The following is a 17,018-nucleotide window of genomic DNA, read 5'->3' as shown; positions in this document are numbered from 1 at the left end:
TGTGCCTCAAAACATTGATTTTGATGTGCCAAAATCGGGGCTTTCAAGGCACAATATCTGAAATGAGGTTCTAAGAGCATGATGTACATCAAAATTGCATTTTGACACTACCCACTCTGGAATTGGGACTTGTGTCTTGAAACCTTGTTGTGACTCCAAACACTAATTTTTATGTTCCAAAAAGGAAGCTTATGAGTCACAACCTCCGAAATGAGGTTCTAAGAACACCACATTTGTCGAAATTGTGTTTTGATGCTATCAGCTTGAGAATTGGGACTTGTGTCTTGAAACCTTGTTGTGCCTTTAAATATTGATTTGCGTGTTTTGAAACTGGTGCTTTCAAGCCGCATGCTCCAAAATAAGTTTCTAAGAGCACGATGTGCATCAAAATCACGTTTTGACACTACAGGCTCCGGAATAGGGACTTGCATCTTGAAAGCTTGTGGTGCCTCCAAACACCAATTTTGATGCTTTGAAACCGATGATTTTGAGGTATAAGCTCCAAAACAAGGTTCTAAGAGCACGATGTGCGTCAAAATCAAATTTTGATGCTACCGGCTCCAGAATCAGGACTTGCATCTTGAAACCTTGTTGTGCGTCCAAACATCGATTTTTATGCTCCAAAATTGGGGCTTTTGAGGCACAATTTCTGAAACAGGGTTCTAAGAGCACAATGTGCATCAAAATTAAATTTTGATGCTACAGGCTCTAGAATCGGGGCTTGCATCTTGAAAAATTATTGTGCCTCAAAACATTGATTTTGATGCTCTGAATCTAGGGCTTTTGAGGCACAAGCTTCGAATGAGGTTTTAAGAGAACGATGTGCACGAAAATTAGATTTTGACGCAATTGACTTTATAATCGGGACTTGCATCTTGAAACTTTGTTGTGACTCCAAAAATTGATTTTGATGCTCCAAAACTGGGGCTTTTGATTCACAATTTCTAAAACAGAGTTGTAAGGGCACAATGTGCATCAAACTTGAATTTTGATGCTACTGGCTCTAGAATAGGGGCTTGCATCTTGAAACTTTTTTGTGCGTCAAAATACTAATTTTCATGATCCGAAACCAGGGCTTTTGAGGCACAAGCTTCGAAATGAGGTTCTAAGAGCACAATGTGCACCAAAATCAAATTTTGATGCTATTGAATCTAGAATCAAGACTTGCATCTTGAAACCTTGTTGTGCCTCCAAACATTGATTTTGATGCTCCAAAACTAAATCTTTCGAGGCACAAGCTCTGAAATGAACTTCTCAAAGAATGATGTGCGTCAAAATGGAAATTTGACGCTACTGGCTCTGGAATAGGGACTTGTTTCTTGAAACCTTGTTGTGCCTCAAATCATTGATTTTGATGTGCCATAATCAGGGCTTTCAAGGCACAATCTCCGAAATGAGGTTATAAGAGCATGATGTACATCAAAATTGTAGTTTGACTACCCACTCTAGAATTGGGACTTGTGTCTTGAAACATTGTTGTGACTCCAAACACTAATTTTTTATGTTCCAAAAATGAGGCTTTTGAGTCACAACCTCCGAAATGAGGTTCTAAGAACACCACGTTTTTCAAAATCGTCTTTTGATGCTATCAGCTGATGATATGAAACCAGAGCTTTTGAGGCACAAGCTTCGAAATGAGGTTCTAAGAGCACGATTTGCACTAAAATCAGATTTTGCTGCTATTGACTCTAGAATCAGGACTTGCATCTTGAAATCTTGTTGTGCCTCAAAACATTGATTTTGATGCTCCAAAACTGAGTCTTTCAAGACACAAGCTCTGAAATGAGCTTCTCAAAGAATGATGTGTGTCAAAATAGAATTTTGACGCTACTAGCTCCGGAATAGGGACTTGTTTCTTGAAACCTTGTTTTGCCTCAAAACATTGATTTTGATGTGCCAAAATCAGGGCTTTCAAGGCACAATCTCCAAAATGAGGTACTAAGAGCATGATGTATATCAACATTGCATTTTGACTCAACCCACTTTGGAATTGGGACTTGTGTCTTGAAACCTTGTTGTGATTCCGAACACTAATTTTTATGTTCCAAAAATGAGGCTTTTGAGTCACAACCTCCGAAATGAGGTTCTAAGAACACCATGTTTATCAAAATCATGTTTTGATGCTATCAACTTGAGAATTGGGACTTGTGTCTTGAAACCTTGTTCTGCCTTTAAAAATTGATTTGGGTATTTTGAAACTGGTGGTTTCGAGCCACATGCTCCGAAACGAGTTTCTAAGAGCACGTTGTGCATCAAAATCACGTTTTGACACTACAGGCTCCGGAATAGGGACTTGCGTCTTGAAAGCTTTTTGTGGCTTCAAACACCAATTTTGATGTCTTGAAACGGATGATTTTGAGGGATAAGCTCCAAAACAAGGTTCTAAGAGCACGATGTGCGTCAAAATCAAATTTTGACACTACCGGCTCAAGAATCAGGACTTGCATCTTGAAACCTTGTTGTGCCTCCAAACATCGATTTTGATGCTCTTAGAACCTCATTTAGGAGATTGTGCCTTGAAAGCTCTGATTTTGGCACATCAAAATCAATGGTTTGAGGCACAACAAGGTTTCAAGAAACAAGTCCCAATTCCGGAGCCAATAGCATCAAAATTCCATTTTGATGCACATCATTCTTTGAGAAGCTCATTATAGAGCTTGTGCCTCAAAATACTCAGTTTTGGAGCATCAAAAGCAATGTTTGGAGGCACAACAAGGTTTCAAGATGCAAGTCCTAATTCTAGAGTCAATAACATCAAAATCTAATTTTAGTGCACATCGTGCTCTTAGAACCTCATTTCGAAGCTTGTGTCTGAATGCCCTGGTTTCGGATCATCAAAATTAGTGTTTTGAGGCACAACAAAGTTTCAAAATGCAAACACCTATTCTAGAGCCAGTAGCATCAAAATTCAAGTTTGATGCACATTGTCCCCTTAGAACCCTGTTTTAGAAATTATGCCTCAAAAGCCCCAGTTTTGGAGCATCAAAATCTATTTTTGGAGTCACAACAAAGTTTCAAGATGCAAGTCCCAATTATAGAGTCAATAGTGTCAAAATCTGATTTTGGTATACATCGTGCTCTTAAAACCTCATTTGAAGCTTGTGCCTCAAAATCCCCAAATTCAGAGCAACAAAATCAATGTTTTGAGGCACAACAAGGTTTCAAGATGCAAGCCTCGATTCTAGAGCCAGTAACATCAAAATTTAATTTTAATGCACATTGTGCTCTTAGAACCCTTTTTCATAAATTATACCTCAAAAGCCGCAATTTTGGAGCTTCAAAATTGATGTTTGGAGGCACAACAAAGTTTCAAGATGCAAGTCCTGATTCTGGAGCCGGGTAGCGTCAAAATTTGATTTTGACACACATCGTGCTCTTAGAACCTTGTTTTGGAGCTTATGCATCAAAATTGGTGTTTGGAGGCACAACAAGCTTTCAAGAAGCAAGTCCCTATTCATGAGCCTGTAGTGTCAAAATGTGATTTTGAAGCACATCGTGCTCTCAGAAACTCATTTCGGAGCATGTGGCTTGAAAGCACCAGTTTCAAAACACCCAAATCAATGTTTAAAGGCACAAGAAGGTTTCAAGACACAAGTATCAATTCTTAAGCTGATAGCATCAAAACAAGATTTTGACAAACATGGTGTTCTTAGAACCTCATTTCGGAGGTTGTGACTCAAAAGCCTCATTTTTGGAACATAAAAATTAGTGTTCGGAGTAACAGCAAGGTTTCAAGACACAAGTACCTATTCCAGAGTGGGTAGAGTCAAAATTCAATTTTGATTTACATCATGCTCTTAGAACCTCATTTCAGAGATTGTGCCTTGAAAGCCCTGATTTTTGCACATCAAAATCAATGTTTTGAGGCACAACAAGGTTTCAAGAAACAAGTCCCTGTTCCGAAGCCAGTAGCGTCAAAATTTCATTTTGATGCAAATCATTCTTTGAGAAGCTCATGTCAAAGCTTGTGCCTCGAAAATCTCAGTTTTGGAGCATCAAAATCAATGTTTGGAGGCACAACAAGGTATCAAGATGCAATTCCTGATTCTGAAGTCAATAGCATCAAAATGTGATTTTGGTGCACATCATGCTCTTAGAACCTCATTTCGAACCTTGTGCCTCAAAAGCCCTAGTCTCGGATCATCAAAATCAGTTTTTTGAGGCACAACAAGGTTTCAATATGCAAGCCCCTATTCTAGAGCCAGTAGCATCAAAATTCATGTTTGATGCACATTGTGCCCTTAGAACCCTATTTTAGAAATTGTGCCTCAAAAGCCCCAGTTTTGGAGCATCAATATCGATTTTTGGAGTCTCAAGAAACTTTCAAGATGCAAGTCCCGATAATAGAGTCAATAGCGTCAAAATCTGATTTTGGCGCACATCGTGCTCTTAAAACCTCATTCGAAGCTTGTGCCTCAAAAGTCCCAGATTCAGAGCATCAAAATCATTGGTTTCAAAGCATCAAAATTGGTTTCTGGAGGCACAACAAGTTTTTGAGATGCAAGTCCCTATTCTGGAGCCTGTAGTGTCAAAACATGATTTTGATGCACATCGTTCTCTTAGAAACTCGTTTCGAAGCATGTGGCTCGAAAGCACCAGTTTCAAAACACCCAAATTAATGTTTAAAGGCACAACAAGGTTTTAAGACACAAGTCCCAATTCTCAAGCTGATAGCATCAAAACATGATTTTGACAAACATGGTGTTCTTAGAACCTCATTTCCGAGGTTGTGACTCAAAAGCCTCATTTCTGGAACATAAAAATTAGTGTTTGGAGTCAGAACAAGGTTTCAAGACACAAGTCCCAATTCCAAAGTGGGTAGAGTCAAAATGCAATTTTGATGTACATCATGCTCTTAGAACCTCATTTCGGAGATTGTGCCTTGAAAGCCCTGATTTTGGCACATCAAAATCAATGTTTTGAGGCACAACAAGGTTTCAAGAAACAATTCCCTATTCCGGAGCTAGTAGCATCAGAATTCTATTTTGACGCACATCATTCTTTGAGAAGCTTATTTCAGAGCTTGTGCCTCGAAAGACTCAATTTTGGAGCATCAAAATCAATGTTTGAAGGCACAACAATGTTTCAAGATGCAAGTCCTGATTCTAGAGTCAATAGCATCAAAATCTGATTTTGGTGCACATCGTGCTCTTAGAACCTCATTTCGAAGCTTGTGCCTCAAAAGTCCTGGTTTCGCATCATCAAAATCAGTGTTTTGAGGCACAAGAAGGTTTCAAGATGCAAGCCCCTATTCTAGAGCCAGTAGCATCAAAATTCAAGTTTGATGTACATTGTGCGCTTAGAACCCTGTTTTAGAAATTGTGACTCAAAAGCCCCAGTTTTGGAGCATCAAAATCGATTTTTGGAGTCACAACAAAGTTTCAAGCTGCAAGTCCCGATTACAGAGTCAATAGTTTCAAAATCTTATTTTACTGCACATCGTGCTCTTAAAACCTCATTCGAAGCTTGTCACTCAAAAGTCCCAGATTCAGAGCATCAAAATCAATGTTTTGAGGCACAACAAGATTTCAAGATGCAAGCCCCGATTTGAGAGCCAGTAACATCATAATTTAATTTTGATGCACATTGTGCTCTTAGAACCCTGTTTCAAAAATTGTGCCTAAAAAGCCCCAAGTTTGGAGCATCAAAATCGATGTTTGGAGGCAAAACAAGGTTTCAAGATGCAAAACCTGATTCTCGAGCCAGTAGCGTCAAAATTTGATTTTGACGCACATCGTGCTCTTAGAACCTTGTTTTGGAGCTTATGCCTCAAAATAATCGGTTTCGAAGCATCAAAATTGGTTTTTGGAGGCAAAACAAGCTTTCGAGATGCAAGTCCCTCCAAACATCGATTTTGATGCTCCAAAATTGGGGATTTTGAGTCACAATTTCTAAAAGAGGGTTCTAAGAGCATAGTGTCCATCAAAATTAAATTTTGATTCTACTGGCTCTAGAATCGGAACTTGCATCTTGAAACCTTGTTGTGCGTCAAAACATTGATTTTGATGCTTTGAATCTGGGGCTTTTGAGGCACAAGCTTAGAATGAGGTTTTAAGAGCACGATGTGTGCCGAAATCAGATTTTGACGCTATTGACTCTATAATCGGGACTTGCATCTTGAAACTTTGTTTTGACTCCAAAAATCGATATTGATGTTCCAAAACTAGGGCATTTGAGGCACAATATCTAAAACAGGGTTCTAAGGGCACAATGTGCATCAAACTTGAATTTGGATGCTACTGGCTCTAGAATAGGGACTTGCATCTTGAAACCTTGTTGTGCCTCAAAACACTGATTTTGGAGCATCAAAATCGATGTTGGGAGGCACAACAAGGTTTCAAAATACAAGTCCTAATTTTGGAGCCGGTAGTGTCAAAATCTGATTTTCATGCATATCGTGCTCTTAGAACCTTGTTTTGGAGCTTATGCCTCAAAATCATCAGTTTTGAAGCATAAAAATTGGTGTTTGGAGGCACAACAAGCTTTCGAGATGCAAGTCCCTATTCTGGAGCTTGTATTGTCAAAATGTGATTTTGATGCACATCGTTCTCTTAGAAACTCGTTTCGGAGCATGTGGCTCGAAAGCACCAGTTTCAAAATACCCAAATCAATGTTTAAAGGAACAACAAGGTTTCAAGACACAAGTCCCAATTCTCAAGCTGATAGCATCAAAATACGATTTTGACAAACATGGTGTTCTTAGAACCTCATTTCCGAGGTTGTGGCTCAAAAGCCTCATTTTTGGAAAATAAAAATTAGTGTTTGGAGTCAGAACAAGGTTTCAAAACACAAGTCCCAATTCAAGAGTGGGTAGAGTCAAAATGCAATTTTGATGTACATCATGCTCTTAGAACCTCATTTCGGAGATTGTGCCTCAAAAGCCCTGGTTTCGGATCATCAAAATCAGTCTTTTGAGGCACAACAAGGTTTCAGTAGCATCAAAATTCAAGTTTGATGCACATTGTGCCCTTAGAACCTTGTTTTAGAAATTGTGCCTCAAAAGCCCCAATTTCGGAGCATCAAAATCGAATTTTGGAATCACAACAAAGTTTCGAGATGCAAGTCACAATTATAGAGTCAATAGTGTCAAAATCTGATTTTGGCGCACATCGTGCTCTTAAAACCTCATTTGAAGCTTGTGCCTCAAAAGCCCCATATTCAGAGCATCAAAATCAATGCTTTGAGGCACAACAAGGTTTCAAGATGCAAGCCCCGATTCAAAAACCAGTAGCATCAAAATTTAATTTTGATGCACATTGTGCTCTTAGAACCCTGTTTTAGAAATTGTGCCTCAAAAGCTCCAATTTTGGAGAATCAAAATCGATGTTTGGAGGCACAACAAGGTTTCAAGATGAAAGTCCTGATTCTGGAGCCGGTAGCTTCAAAATTTGATTTTGACACACATCGTGCTCTTAGAACCTCATTTCGGAGGTTGTCACTCAAAAGCCTAATTTTTGGAACATAAAAATTAGTTTGGAGCTTATGCCTAAAAATGATCGGTTTCGAAGCATCAAAATTGGTGTTTGGAGGCACAACAAGCTTCCGAGATGCAAGTCGCTATTCCGGAGCCTTTAGTGTCAAAATGTAATTTTCATGCACATCGTGCTCTTAAAAACTCGTTTCAGAGCATGTGGCTCGAAAGCACCAGTTTCAACACACCTAAATCAATTTTTAAAGGCACAACAAGGTTTCAAGATTCAAGACCCAATTCTCAAGCTGATAGCATCAAAAAAGTTTCAAGATGCAAGTCTCGATTATAGAGTCAATAGCATCAAAATCTGATTTTGGTGCACATCATGCTCTTAAAACCTCATTCGAAGCTTGTGCCTCAAAAGCCTCAAATTGAGAGCATCAAAATCAATGTTTTGAGGCACAACAAGGTTTCAAGATGCAAGCGCCGATTGTAGAGCCAGTAGCATCCAAATTTAATTTTGATGCACATTGTGCGCTTAGAACCCTATTTTAGAAATTGTGACTCAAAATCCCCAATTTTGGAGCATCAAAATCGATGTTTGGAGGCACAACAAGGTTTCAAGATGCAGGTCCTGATTCTAGAGCCGGTAGCCTCAAAATTTGATTTTGACGCACATCGTGCTCTTAGAACTTTGTTTTGGAGATTATGCCTCAAAATCATCGGTTTCGAAGCATCAAATTTGGTGTTTGGAGGCACAACAAGTTTTCGAGATGCAAGTCCCTATTCTGGAGCCTGTAGTGTCAAAACGTGATTTTGATGCACATCGTTCTCTTAGAAACTCATTTTGGAGCATGTGGCTCGAAAGCACCAATTTCAAAACACCCAAATCAACGTTTAAAGGCACAACAAGGTTTTAAGACACAAGTCCCAATTCTCAAGCTGATAGCATCAAAACACGATTTTGACAAACATGGTGTTCTTAGAACCTCATTTCAGAGGTTGTGACTCAAAAGCCTCATTTTTGTAACATAAAAATTAATGTTTGGAGTCAGAACAAGGTTTCAAGACACAAGTCCCAATTCCAGAGTGGGTAGAGTCAAAATGCAATTGTGATGTACATCATGCTCTTAGAACCTCATTTCGGAGATTGTGCCTTGAAAGCTCAGATTTTGGCACATCAAAATCAATGTTTTGAGGCACAACAAGGTTTCAAGAAACAAGTCCCTATTCCGGAGACAGTAGCGTCAAAATTTTATTTTGACGCACATCATTCTTTGAGATGCTCATTTCAGAGCTTGTGCCTCGAAAGACTCAATTTTGGAGCATCAAAATCAATGTTTGGAGGCACAACAAGGATTCAAGATGTAAGTCTTGATTCTAGAGTCAATAGCATCAAAATCTGATTTTTTTGCACATTGTGCTGTTAGAACCTCATTTCGAAGCTTGTGCCTCTAAAGCCCCGATTTTGGATCATCAAAATCGGTGTTTTGAGGCAAAACAAGGTTTCAGTAGCATCAAAATTAAAGTTTGATGCACATTGTGCCCTTAGAACCCTATTTTAGAAATCGTGCCTCAAAAGCGCAAGTTTTTTAGCATCAAAAATGGTTTTTGGAGTCACAACAAAGTTTCGAGATGCAAGTCCCGATTATAGAGTCAATAGTGTCAAAATCTGATTTTGGCGCATATCATGCTCTTAAAACCTCATTCAAAGCTTTTGTCTCAAAAGCCCCAGATTCAGAGCATCAAAATCAATGCTTTGAGGCACAACAAGGTTTCAAGATGCAAGCCCCGATTGTAGAGCCAGTAGCATCAAAATTTAATTTTGATGCAAACAAGTCCCTATTCCGGAGCCAGTAGTGTCAAAATTACATCATTCTTTTAGAAGCTCATTTCAGAGCTTGTGCCTCAAAGGACTCAGTTTTGGAGAATCAAAATTAATGTTTGGAGGCATAACAAGATTTCAAGATGCAAGTCCTGATTCTAGAGTCAATAGCATCAAAATCTGATTTTGGTGCACATCATGCTCTTAGAACCTCATTTCGAAGCTTGTGCCTCAAAAGCCCTAGTTTCGAATCATCAAAATCAGTGTTTTGAGGCACAACAAGGTTTCAGTAGCATCAAAATTCAAGTTTGATGCACATTGTGCCCTTAGGACCTTGTTTTAGAAATTGTGCCTCAAAAGCCCTAGTTTGGGACCATCAAAATCGATTTTTGGAGTCACAACAAAGTTTCAAGATGCAAGTCCCGATTATAGAGTCAATAGCGTCAAAATCTGATTTTGGTGCACATCGTGCTCTTAAAACATCATTCGAAGCTTGTGCCTCAAAAGACCCAGATTGAGAGCATCAAAATCAATGTTTTGAGGCACAACAAGGTTTCAAGATGCAAGCCCCGATTCAAAAGCCAGTAGCGTCAAAATTTAATTTTGATGCACATTGTGCTCTTAGAACCCTGTTTCAGAAATTGTGCCTCAAAAGCCCTAATTTTGGAGCATCAAAATCGATGTTTGGAGGCACAACAAGGTTTCAATATGCAAGTCCTGATTCTGGAGCCGGTAGCAACAAAATTTGATTTTGACGCACATCGTGCTCTTAGAACCTTGTTTTGGAGCTTATGCCTCAAAATCGATGTTTGGAAGCACAACAAGCTTTCAAGATGCAAGTCCCTATTCCGGAGGCTGTATTGTCAAAACATGATTTTGATGCGTATCGTGCTCTTAGAAACTCATTTTGGAGCATGTGGCTCGAAAGCACCAGTTTCAAAACACCCAAATCAATGTTTAGAGGCACAACAAGGTTTCAAGACACAAGTCCAATTTCTCAAGCTGATAGCATCAAAACACGATTTTGACAAACATGGTCTTCTTAAAACCTCATTTCGGAGGTTGTGACTCTAAAGCCTCATTTTTGGAACATAAAAATTAGTGTTTGGAGTCACAGCAACGTTTAGGGACAGAAGTCGCAATTCCAGAGTGGGTAGAGTCAAAATGCAATTTTGATGTACATTATGCTCTGAGAACCTTATTTTCAAGATTGTGCATTGAAAGCCCTGATTTTGTCACATCAAAATCAATGTTTTGAGGCACAACAAGGTTTCAAGAAACAAGTCCCTATTCTCGAGCCAGTAGTGTCAAAATTCCATTTTGACGCACATCATTCTTTGAGAAGCTCATTTCAGAGCTTGTGCCTCGAAAGACTCAGTTTTGGAGCATCAAAATCAATGTTTGGAGGCACAACAAGGTTTCAAGATGCAAGTCCTCATTCTAAAGTCAATAGCATCAAAATCTGATTTTTGTGCACATCGTGCTCTTAGAAACTCATTTCGAAGCTTGTGCCTCAAAAGCCCTGGTTTCGGATCATCAAAATCAGTGTTTTGAGGCACAACAAGGTTTCAAGATGCAAGCCCCTATTCTAGAGCCAGTAGCAACAAAATTCAATTTTGATGCACATTGTGCCCTTAAAACACTGTTTTAGAAATTTTGCCTCAAAAGCCCCAGTTTTGGAGCATCAAAATCAATTTTTGGAGTCGCAACAAACTTTCAAGATGCAAGTCCCGATTATAGAGTCAATAGCAAGAATTTTGGCACAGATCGTGCTCTTAAAACCTCATTCGAAGCTTTTACCTCAAAAGTCCCAGATTCACAACATCGAAATCAATGTTTTGAGGTACAACAAGGTTTCAAGATGCAAGCCCCGATTCTAGAGCCAGTAGCATCAAAATTTAATTTTGATGCACATTGTGCTCTTAGAACCCTGTTTTAGAAATTGTGCCTCAAAAGCCCCAATTTTGGAGCATCAAACTCGATGTTTGGAGGTACAATAAGATTTCAAGATGCAAGTCCTTATTCTGGAGCCGATAGCGTCAAAATTTGATTTTGATGAACATCGTGCTCTTAGAAACTCATTTCAAACCATGTGGATTGAAAGCACTAGTTTCAAAACACCCAAATCAATGTTTAAAGGCTTTTGAGTCACAACCTCCGAAATGACGTTCTAAGAACACCATGTTTGTCAAAATCGTGTTTTGATGCTATCAGCTTGAGAATTGGGACTTGTGTCTTCAAACCTTGTTGTGCCTCAAAACATTGATTTGGGTGTTTTGAAACTAGTGCTTTCGAGCCACATGCTCAGAAATGAGTTTCTAAGAGCACGATGTGCATCAAAATCACGTTTTGACACTACAGCTCCAGAATAGGGACTTGCATCTCGAAAGCTTGTTATGCCTCCAAACACCAATTTTGATGCTTCAAAACCGATGATTTTCAGGCATAAGCTCCAAAACAAGGTTCTAAGAGCACGATGTGCATCAAAATTAAATTTTGACGTTACCGGCTCCAGAATCAAGACTTGCATCTTGAAACATTGTTGTGCCTCCAAACATCGATTTTGATGCTCCAAAATTGGGGCTTTTGAGACACAATTTCTGAAACAGGGTTCTAAGAGCACAATGTGCGTCAAAATTAAATTTTAATGCTATTGGCTCTAGAATCGGGGCTTGCATCTTGAAACCTTGTTGTGCCTCAAAACATTGATTTTGATGCTCTGAATCTAGGGCTTTTGAGGCACAAGCTTCGAATGAGGTTTTAAGAGCACGATGTGCACCAAAATCAGATTTTGACACCATTGACTCTATAATCGGGACTTGCATCTTTAGACTTTGTTGTGACTCCAAAAATTGATTTTGATGCTCCAAAACTGGGGCTTTTGAGGCACAATATCTAAAACAGGGTTCTAAGCGCACAATGTGCATCAAATTTGAATTTTGATGCTACTGGCTTTAGAATAGGGGCTTGCATCTTGAAACCTTGTTGTGCCTCAAAACACTGATTTTGATGATCCAAAACCAAGGCTTTTGAGGCACAAGCTTCGAAATGAGGTTCTAAGAGCACGATGTGCACCAAAATCACATTTTGATGCTATTGACTCTAGAGTCAGGACTTGCATCTTGAAACCTTGTTGTGTCTCCAAACATTGATTTTGATGCTTCAAAACTGAGTCTTTCGCGACACAAACTCTGAAATGAACTTCTCAAAGAATGATGGAATTTTGACGCTACTGGCTCCAGAATAGGGACTTGTTTCTTGAAACCTTGTTGTGCCTCAAAACATTGATTTTGATATGCCAAAATCAGGGCTTTCAAGGCACAATCTCCGAAATGAGGTTCTAAGAGCATGATGTACATCAAAATTGTATTTTGACTCTACCCACTCTAGAATTGGGACTTGTGTCTTGAAACCTTGTTGTGACTCCAAACACTAATTTTTATGTTCCAAAAATGAGGCTTTTGAGTCACAACCTCCGAAATGAGGTTCTAAGAACACCACGTCTGTCAAAATCGTGTTTTGATACTATCAGCTTGAGAATTGGGACTTGTGTCTTGAAACCTTGTTGTGCCTTTAAACATTGATTTGGGTGTTTTGAAAGTGGTGCTTTCGAGCCACATGCTTCGAAACGAGTTTCTAAGAGCATGATGTGCATCAAAATCGTGTTTTGACACTACAGGCTCCGGAATAGGGACTTGAGTCTCGAAAGCTTATTGTGCCTCCAAACACCAATTTTGATGCTACGAAATCGATGATTTTGAGGCATATGCTTGAAAACAAGGTTCTAGGAGCATGATGTGCGTCAAAATCAAATTTTGACCCTACCGGCTCCAGAATCAGGACTTGCATCTTGAAACGTTGTTGTGCCTCCAAACATCGATTTTGATGCTCCAAAATTGGGGCTTTTGAGGCACAATTTCTGAAACAAGGTTCTAAGAGCACAATATGCATCAAAATTAAATTTTGATGCTACTGGCTCTACAATCGGGGCTTGCATCTTGAAACCTTATTGTGCCTCAAAACATTCATTTTGATGCTCTAAATTTGGGGCTTTTGATGCCTCAAAAAATAATTTCTCCAGTAGGAGAACGCATAAGATATTTACCTAAACCAGTAGGCCCTTGGGCAGACCTCACACTAGCTCCAAGACGTTGGTCTGTAACTAGAAAAGTAAATGCTTGTGCTTGAGAGGCCTCTGGGCCGGTAGGTCCATAGAATTCACTGGGATAAGCTGTATTGTTAAACCAAACAAAACAACAAGCAATGAAAACTGATTTTGATGCTCCAAAATTGAGTCTTTCGAGGCACAAGCTCTGAAATGAGCTTCTCAAAGAATGATGTGCGTCAAAATGGAATTTTGATGCTACTGGCTCTGGAATAGGGACTTGTTTCTTGAAACCTTGTTGTGCCTCAAAACATTGATTTTGATGTGCCAAAATTAGGGCTTTCAAGGCACAATCTTCGAAATGAGGTTCTAAGAGCATGATGTACATCAAAATTGCATTTTGACTCTACCCACTCTGGAATTGGGACGTGTGTCTTGAAACCTTGTTGTGAATCCAAACACTAATTTTTGTGTTCCAAAAATGAGGCTTTTGAGTCACAACCTTCGAAATGAGGTTCTAAGAACACCACGTTTATCAAACTCTTGTTTTGATGCTATCAGCTTGAGAATTGGGACTTTTGTCTTGAAACCTTGTTATGCCTCAAAACATTGATTTTGATGCTCTAAATCTGGGACTTTTGAGGCACAAGCTTCGAGTGAGATTTTAAGAGCACGATGTGCACCAAAATCAGATTTTGATGCTATTGATTATCTAATCGGGACTTGCATCTTGAAACTTTGTTGTGACTCCAAAAATCAATTTTGATGCTCCAAAACTGGGGCTTTTAAGGCATAATTTCTAAAGCAGGGTTCTAAGGGCACAATGTGCATCAAACTTGAATTTTGATGCTACTGGCTCAAGAATAGGGGCTTGCATCTTGAAATCTTGTTGTGCCTCAAAACACTGATTTTTATGATCGAAACCATGGCTTTTGAGGCACAAGCTTCGAAATGAGTTCTAAGAGCACGATGTGCACCAAAATCAAATTTTGATGCTATTGACTCTAGAATCAGGACTTGCATCTTGAAACCTTGTTGTGCCTCCAAACATTGATTTTGATGCTCCAAAACTAAGTCTTTCGAGGCACCTGCTTTTAAATGAGCTTCTCAAAGAATGATGTTCGTCAAAATGGAATTTTGATGCTACTGGCTCCGGAATAGGGATTTGTTTCTTCAAACCTTGTTGTGCCTCAAAACATTGATTTTGATGTGCTAAAATCAGGGCTTTCAAGGCACAATCTTTGAAATGAGGTTCTAAAAGCATGATGTACATCAAAATTGCATTTTGACTCTACCCACTCTGGAATTGTGAATTGTGTCTTGAAACCTTGTTGTGACTCCAAATACTAATTTTTATATTCAAAAAATGAGGCTTTTGAGTCACAACCTCTGAAATAAGGTTCTAAGAACACCATGTTTGTCGAAATTGTGTTTTGATGCTATCAGCTTGAGAATTCGGACTTGTGTCTTGAAACCCTGTTATGCCTTTAAACATTGATTTGGGTGTTTTGAAACTGGACCTTTCGAGCCACATTCTCCGAAACGGGATTCTAAGAGCACGATGTGCATCAAAATCACATTTTGACACTACACGCTCCGGAATAGGGACTTGCAACTCGAAAGTTTGTTGTGCCTCCAAACACCAATTTTTATGCTTCGAAACCGATGATTTTGAGGCATAAGCTCCAAAACAAGGTTCTAAGAGCACGATGTGCATCAAAATCAAATTTTGACGCTACCGGCTCTAGAATCAGGACTTGCATCTTGAAACCTTGTTGTGCCTCCAAACATCGATTTTGATGCTCCAAAATTGGGGCTTTTGAGGCACAATTTCTGAAACAGGGTTCTAAGAACACAATGTGCATCAAAATTAAATTTTGATGGTACTGGCTCTAGATGCGGGGCTTGCATCTTGAAACCTTAATGTGCCTCAAAACATTGATTTTGATGCTCTGAATCTGGGGCTTTTGAGGCACAAGCTTCGAATGAGGTTTTAAGAGCACGATGTGCGCTAAAATCAGATTTTGACGCTATTGACTCTATAATCGAGACTTGGAGGTTGAAACTTTGTTGTGACTCCAAAAATCAATTTTAATGCTCCAAAACTGAGGCTTTTGAGGCACAATTTCTAAAATAGGGTTGTAAGGGTACAATGTGCATCAAACTTGAATTTTGATGCTACTGCCTCTAGAATAGGGGCTTGCATCTTGAAACCTTGTTGTGCCTCAGAACACTAATTTTGGTGATCTGAAACCAGGGCTTTTGAGGCACAAGCTTCCAAATGAGGTTCCAAGAGCACGATGTGCACCAAAATTAGATTTTGATGCCATTGACTTTAGAATCAGGACTTGCATCTTGAAACCTTTTTGTGCGTCCAAACATTGATTTTGATGCTCCGAAACTTAGTCTTTCCAAGCACAAGCTCTGAAATGAGCTTCTCAAAGAATGATGTGCGTCAAAATGGAATTTTGACGCTACTGGCTCCAGAATAGGGAGTTGTATTTGAAACCTTGTTGTGCCTCAAAACATTTATTTTGATGTACCAAAATCAAGGCTTTCAAGGCACAATCTCCGAAATGAGGTTCTAAGAGCATGATGTACATCAAAATTGCATTTTGACTCTACCCACTCTGGAATTGGGACTTGTGTCTCCTTGTTGTAGGGAGTTGTATTTGAAACCTTGTGGTGACTCCAAACACTAATTTTTATGTTCCGAAAATGAGGCTTTTGAGTCACAACCTCCGAAATGAGGTTCTAAGAACACCATGTTTGTCAAAATTGTGTTTTGATGCTATCAACTTGAGAATTGGGACTTGTGTCTTGAAACCTTGTTGTGTCTTTAAACATTGATTTGAGTGTTTTGAAATTGGTGCTTTCAAGCCACATGCTTCGAAATGAGTTTCTAAGAGCACGATGTGCATCAAAATCACATTTTGACACTATAGGCTTCAGAATAGGGACTTGCGTCTCGAAAGCTTGTTGTGCCTCCAAACACAAATTTTGATGCTTTGAAACCAATGATTTTGAGGCATAAGCTCCAAAACAAGGTTCTAAGAGCACGATGTGCTTCAAAATCAAATTTTGATGCTACCGGCTCCAGAATCAGGACTTGCATCTTGAAAACCTTGTTGTGCCTCCAAACATCGATTTTGATGCTTCAAAATTGGGGCTTTTGAGGCACAATTTCTGAAACAGGGTTCTGAGAGCACAATGTGCATCAAAATTAAATTTTGATTCTACTGGCTCTAGAATCGGATTTTGCATCTTGAAACCTTGTTGTACCTCAAAACATTGATTTTGATGCTCTAAATCTGGGGCTTTTGAGGCACAAGCTTCGAATTAAGTTTTAAGAGCACGATGTGCGCCAAAGTCAGATTTTGACGCTATTGACTCTATAATCGGGACTTGCATCTTGAAACTTTGTTGTGACTCCAAAAATCGATTTTGGTGCTCCCAAACCTGGGCTTTTGAGGTACAATTTCTAAAGGGTTCTAAGGGCACAATGTGCATCAAACTTGAATTTTGATGCTACTGGCTCTAGAATAGGGGCTTGCATCTTGAAACTTTGTTGTGCCTCAAAACACTGATTTTGGTGATCCGAAACCAGGGCTTTTGAGGCACAAGCTTTGAAATGAGGTTCTAAGAGCACGATGTACACCAAAATCAGATTTTGATGT

At 39.2% G+C, this 17,018-nt stretch overlaps 1 protein-coding gene across 1 annotated transcript in view; it reads right to left on the bottom strand.

The window, feature by feature from the left end:
• The window catches only part of LOC131859020 (photosystem II CP43 reaction center protein-like), a 127,763-nt gene that overhangs the window by 72,900 nt on the left and 37,845 nt on the right, over window positions 1–17,018 (bottom strand). Inside the window, 1 exon segment of the mRNA XM_059212532.1 lies at window positions 13,342–13,467. Coding sequence (XP_059068515.1) covers window positions 13,342–13,467 — 126 coding nt within the window.

Source organism: Cryptomeria japonica, chromosome 10, assembly GCF_030272615.1.
Source record: "Cryptomeria japonica chromosome 10, Sugi_1.0, whole genome shotgun sequence".
Lineage (NCBI taxonomy): Eukaryota > Viridiplantae > Streptophyta > Pinopsida > Cupressales > Cupressaceae > Cryptomeria > Cryptomeria japonica.
This window is presented reverse-complemented; position numbering and strand designations above follow the sequence as displayed.